The sequence below is a fragment of the Pelodiscus sinensis genome, chromosome 30 (assembly GCF_052426305.1).
Source record: "Pelodiscus sinensis isolate ZL-2025 chromosome 30, ASM5242630v1, whole genome shotgun sequence".
NCBI classification, from domain to species: domain Eukaryota; kingdom Metazoa; phylum Chordata; order Testudines; family Trionychidae; genus Pelodiscus; species Pelodiscus sinensis.
The window spans coordinates 10,254,787-10,260,980 of record NC_143081.1 but is presented as its reverse complement, the minus strand read 5'-3'; the positions used below and the strand labels follow the sequence as shown (position 1 = coordinate 10,260,980).

Below are 6,194 nucleotides of genomic sequence, written 5' to 3'. Positions count from 1 at the left end.
GAAGGGGCGGCTATACTGTATAATGGGCACTAGGGGGCAGCAGAGGGAGGGTGGGGAAGGGGCGGCTATACTGTATAATGGGCACTAGGGGGCAGCAGAGGGTGGGGTGGGGAAGGGGCGGCTATACTGTATAATGGGCACTAGGGGGCAGCAGAGGGAGGGGTGGGGAAGGGGCGGCTATACTGTATGATGGGCACTAGGGGGCAGCAGAGGGTGGGTGGGGAAGGGGCGGCTATACTGTATAATGGGCACTAGGGGGCAGCAGAGGGAGGGTGGGGAAGGGGCAGCTATACTGTATAATGGGCACTAGGGGGCAGCAGAGGGTGGGTGGGGAAGGGGCGGGTATACTGTATAATGGGCACTAGGGGCAGCAGAGGGTGGGTGGGCGAGGGGCGGCTATACTGTATAATGGGGGTGTCCCTGACTCTGTGTGTTGTGTTGGACAAGTCAGTCTTCCTCATCATGTCTCTGCAAAAAAAAATGACAGAACCTTCACCACAGGTAGTAAAGCCCTTAGGACACTCATCTAGACAACACGTTGTGTTGCTAAAGATGGCGGTTCATCCGAACTCACGGACCTGGGGAATTGTGTGCTGTTACAGTCTGAGGCTGGCTTGTTCTGCCTCCAAGGAATGTTATAAACCAATCACTTCTGGGACTAGATCCCCGAGGCCAGAGAGTGAAATAAAAACACTGGTTTTACCTTCTACGCATTTAGCCCTTTCTGCATGAGACAGAACTTCTCTTCTGAACCATGGTAGGCTCTGAATGAAGGATGGAACCTGCTGTCCTTCGCCCAGTGACCTGCAGTGGTGTTGTGTCCCGCTCTGCAGTGGGAGAAACATCCTGTCCCTGGTTTCTTCATCTAAATGTCCTATGCATGGGCAGAGGCTCTATGCATGTATCGATCTATACACCTCCCTGTCTCTCTGTCTGCCTGTCCCCATATAGCACAGCTCTCTCTCTCTCTCCTATCTATCTATCCCCATGCACACATCCCTTTCTCTTTGTCTCTCTCTGTCTCTATCCCCATACACCCTCCTCTAGCTCGCTATTCAACTCCGCCTGACAATCTTTTTATTAGAATGATAATTAAGCTATTGTTCTCTGAATCTGTCAGTCTCTCTATTCAATTTCGGTAGATCCAAATCTATTATGGGATAGATAATAGGATGAGATGTCATGTTGTGAACTATATTTCAGGGATGTTAGGCTAATTTATACCATATGAAGATTTGGCCCCATAAAGTGCCCCGCAAAGTGATACCTAACTGCAAACAGGTTCATCCCCATTTTTTGAGTCTACTTCAGGTTTCCTTTGGTCTTGTAATTGTGTTGCGGGTGGTGGTAGTGGGAGTGTTTGTTTATTGTTTTTCCTCTTTTTATCCTTACTCCCCTCTGTTCCCCAACCCTCCTCCTTCTTCTTCATTGAACCCAAAGAGATATGTTGTTCCTTGATGTGGGTCCTTTCTTGGGATTGAATAGTTGGGTGAGTGGGCAAGGTCTGATCCCTTTTCAGAGAGTCCTTTTTTAGTATGTCCTGTGCCTGCTACGCCAGCGTGAAGAGGTGTTTAATATATCTCATCCCTCTCTCCCGCTAATGTGTTTCTGTAGTTCCTTCCATGTTCTCCTGACTATCCATGGAGTGTCCAGATGCCCTGAAGAGCTATGAAAATATCACTCACCCCCTAGGGACCAGAACCTGTACAGACCCTGTTCTGCATGGTGAGTAAACATCTCCATTTATGGAGAGCTTTTCCCACTGCCAGCCAACACATCAATCAAACAAATCCCACCTCAATAAATGTTTCCTCAGCACTGATGTTTTCCATGAGAAAACACTGATGTTGAGGACACTTTGTATTTTCCATGCGATTTTATATTGACCCTTCTGCAGCAGAATTCAGGTTTTCTCTCTTCCAACGTTCCCTAGTGATTCAGGGTGAGTACGAGTGTTGGAATATTGGAATTTCCATCAGACCTTCCATTTTCCAGCCAGCTTTGTAGTCACTTTTCTGATTGTTCTTAGAAATGTCAATGTAAGTTCCCCAACGAGAGGAAGAAGTATTTCCACCTCTTCTCTCTCACTCCTTATTGAGAGATCTCCATTCCCTTTGGATCTGTGCTGGGCCCGTCGTACAGTGCTACCCCCGAGAATGCCCTGGTGGTTTGATTTAATTTTCTCTGTTTTATTACATTGAGTCTGTGTGTGTGTGTGTGTGTGTGTGTGTGTGTGTGTGTGTGTGTGTGTGTGTGTGTTTGATTATGCGTGTGTGTGTGCATGTGTTTGTGCATGTGTGTTGCATTTCCAAAAGACTGGTCTTATGGTGGTGTCACAAAATCTGGTGTCACCCCACTTCTATTTCTGGGAATGCCGACTCTCTGAGTAGACCAGATCCCTTCACTTTTTCATTCCCAGTTCGCCCCTAATGTTTTTTTGGTTGGTTATTGAAAGTGCTAAAAACATGCAAAATGCTCATGTTTATTTCAACTCTGGTGGGAGTTAATGTCATTACCCATTATTATGACGTCCCTTGTGAAAATTAAATCATCTGGCATAAAGGAAATTGCATCTTGCGTAGGGAGGATCTAGCCTCCTCCAGCCCCTTTACATCCATTAAATGAGAAAAGATTCTCAATTGGTGCAAATCACTGAGTCTCTGTGTCCCTAGCCCAGGCTGTGAGATTGATTCCAGATGAGAATCTGGCCTGAGGCCTTCAGTTCCACACTGAGAGAAGCCAATGCATGTCCAATGTCACTCGGAGAACGAGAGAATTGACCGGAATTCACCTCTCCCATTTCGGGAAAAATGAGAGTGCCAGAAATGTCAGGGATCCTCCTTGGGTTTCAGCTTTCGCCCATTAGAGATGGGAGTTGGCCAGGCATTCTTTCACTCTCCGGAGGGCTTTAACTATGCTGGTCTCCCTACTTACACTTTACTCCTGGGAGCCGCCCCCCTCATGTGAGTTAGGAAGTCAGAGGGAATATTTGCATGAACATAACACGGCTCCTATGTGCGAGATGAGAATTTGGCCCCGTAGGATAAAATCTTATCATTGAAACGTGTCAGCAGAATAACACCCCCAGAGGTAGAAAGACTCATTTCTTTTCAGTTTCTATGAGGATAGAACAGTTTCCTCTGCAGTGGAAGAATAGACCCCGGATATGGGGTCAAACGCTGTTGGAGACTCATGAGTTTCCTTTGGAGTTTGAATATCAGAGCCATGTCTACTGTAAATCAGCTGTGACTCCATCAATCTAGTCACATCTCTAGCTGATCTAGACTGCCCGAGTGACAGAGACTCCAGTTTAGTCCTGTTGCTCAGAGCGCCTCAGAACACATTTCCATATTGAGTTGCAGCTGGTTTTACTGCAGAGGGTCCCAAAGGACGGTGACCCAGCCTGACTTGTTCAATTCACGGCCACAGGTTTGGTGTTCCACAGATTCAGCTCCAGTGTCTCTTCCTTTCTCACCCCTGCAGATGACCTATTCTGTGAGCGAGCTTGGCGAGAACCAGACCATTTCTGATGGGTTCATCCTTGTGGGCTTTTCCTACCTTAACGAGCTGCAAATACTTCTCTTCCTGCTGCTTCTGGTCATCTACCTAGTTGCCTTGATGGGGAACCTGCTCATTATCCTCCTGATAAAGCTAAATCCTTCCCTGCACACCCCCATGTATTTCTTCCTGGTGAACCTGTCCTTCCTGGAAATCTGCTACACCACCAATGTGACCCCTCAGCTGCTGGTTCACCTCCTGGTGGAGCAAAAGTCCATCTCCTTTGTGGGATGTATGGTCCAGATGTTGGTCTTCACCACGCTGGGCCTCACGGAATGCTGCCTCCTCTCAGCCATGGCCTACGACCGCTATGTGGCCATATGCCGCCCCTTGCACTACACAACCATCATGAGTGGCCAGGCATGTGCACTGCTTGCGGGTGTTTCATGGACCATTGGCCTCTTGGCGGAATCAGCTGAGACCATGTGGTTCTTCAGCCTGCCCTTCTGTGGCTCCAACCGCATCCCCCACTTCTTCTGCGATATCCGGCCAATAGAGAAGATGGTGTGCGCCGATACATGGAAGAACGAGATCCTGGGCTTGACTGTGTCGGTGCTGTTCATCATGGGCCCTTTTGTACTGATACTCCTGTCCTATATCCTCATCATCTCCACCATCATCAAGCTGCCATCGGCAGAGGGGAGGCGTAAAGCCTTCTCCACCTGCTCCTCCCACCTCGTGGTGGTGACTTTGTTCTATGGAACTTGCATTATAACTTATATGAAACCCAAGTCTAGCTACACCCCAGAGAGTGATCACTGGATTTCCCTCCTGTACACAGTTGTGACACCCATGTTGAATCCGTTAATATACACACTGAGGAACAAAGAGGTGCATGGAGCCTTCAGAAAAACTCTAGAGAAGACCATCTTTTCTCACAACTAGAGAAATTAGAGAAAGAAAAGAAGAGTTACCTGAAACATTGGAAAAGAGAGAAAATCATTAATATTTTCTGAATTTCTCCTGACACTCATTTTTAACTGATATTTAGCCTCTTGCATAATTATGACTCGTTGCAAACCATTCAGGCACATTAGAAGAGAAAATATTGTTACCATAAAAGTAAATGTAAATACAAGGAAAATTTCTCTCTCTGTTACAGTGAAATCTAAATTTACTGAACCATCAGCAGAGAATATTTAATCAAAGTTATTTCCTGATTTTATACCTTCCAATCTTGAAATCCTAAAGGAGGGAAAAACTCAAAATGAGAAATAGTTCAGAAAACTTTCTCCTCAGAAAACTTTCAGAAAAATTTTCACCAACTTTTTAAAAGTGAAAAATTCCAACCTGGTCCACAGAAAGTCCATTTGGGTTTCTCCCTTTGATGCAGACAAGCATTTGAGGTTTTGTCCTGGGTTGAGCTGGGTGTATCGAATGCGTCCCTGTTCTCCGAGGCCTAAATATAAATATTCTTCCTGGCTCCCTTGGTCAGACTCCCTAGGTCAGGCTGTGATGTCTCTCTCAATGCCCCACCTGACCGGGTCACACACCTGCTCCGGGAGATGGCCCTGCACTTCCATTGCCGTTTGCACAAGCCCAGAGGGCTGGGCAGGCGGGTGGCATTGGAACACAACGCTGCGCAGGACAGACTCCTTGATTGGGGGGTTGTAAGGGGCCATTCTGAGTATCCAACCTGACGCCTGCTCTAGGAAGGCCAGGGAATTTCCCCCCACTGTTCCTGAGGGAGACACTCACTGTCTGCATTTCATACTCTACACGGGAACCTGCACCTGTGTCCAAAACTCCTAGAACTGTCAGAGGTTCACTCAATGTTACCAACGTGACACCGAATGCCTCTGTGGGTGGGACTGTGTAAGGCTATCATAAAAATACCAACCTATATTTGTATTTTGAGAAACGCTGTGCAGCATGTTTGTCTGTCTCCATGGCTGCCCAGCGACAATAAACTGCAACTGAAAACTTTTTCTCCCTGGCTCTGCTCTTTCATGAACCTAGACAGGGAAAGCCGAGGGCCCGGGTCATCGGCAGGCACAACTGAAATGGAGATATTAGCAGCTAAATCGGCTGTAAGTTCAGGCAAAGAGCAGATTTCACTGCCCCTCTGTGATCTCAGCACCTCTGGGTTACACGCCTCTTCCTATCTTCCCTCAGCTTCCCCAGAATTCACTCATAGGAAAATGAAAAATACATGGAGGCTCCGAGAGGCAGCATGGGATCATTTTATTATTTCTCTTTGATATAATAGGCGGATTCATTTACATTCATATTTCACAAGATAACTGTGTTGGAAGACTCAAGAAATAAAAATATTTCATGATAAACAGAGACAATATTCCCTTTGTCTGAGAAACTAGGAAACAGGGCGGACAGCTGAGGGAGAAGGGGCGGCTATACTGTAGAATGGGCACTAGAGCAGCAGAGGGTGGGGGTGGGGAAGGGGCGGCTATACTGTATAATGGGCACTAGGGCAGCAGAGGGTGGAGGTGGGGAATGAATCCCTATAGTGTATAATGGGCGCTAGGGGCAGCAGATGGTAAGGTTGGGGAAGGGGAAGCTGTACTTTGAAGGTACAATGGAAAGTCAAAACAAAGGGATGGGGTGGGCCCAGGCTTTGGTCAGAAATATCATCAAGCTTTTCGATTTTCCAGTTCCTGCAGTTTTTAGACTCTCTT

The 6,194-nt window shown here is 47.0% G+C and overlaps 1 protein-coding gene across 1 annotated transcript; it reads left to right on the top strand.

The window, feature by feature from the left end:
• The first annotated feature begins 301 nt into the window (after nt 1–301).
• Nucleotides 302–5,927, top strand: LOC102447697 (olfactory receptor 10A4-like). The gene is made up of 2 exons (XM_089774459.1): nt 302–1,725; nt 3,484–5,927. The coding sequence occupies exons 1-2, from the start codon at nt 1,723–1,725 to the stop codon at nt 4,441–4,443; spliced, it is 963 nt and encodes a 320-aa protein (XP_089630585.1). The 5' UTR covers nt 302–1,722; the 3' UTR covers nt 4,444–5,927.
• Nucleotides 5,928–6,194: the final 267 nt, after the last annotated feature.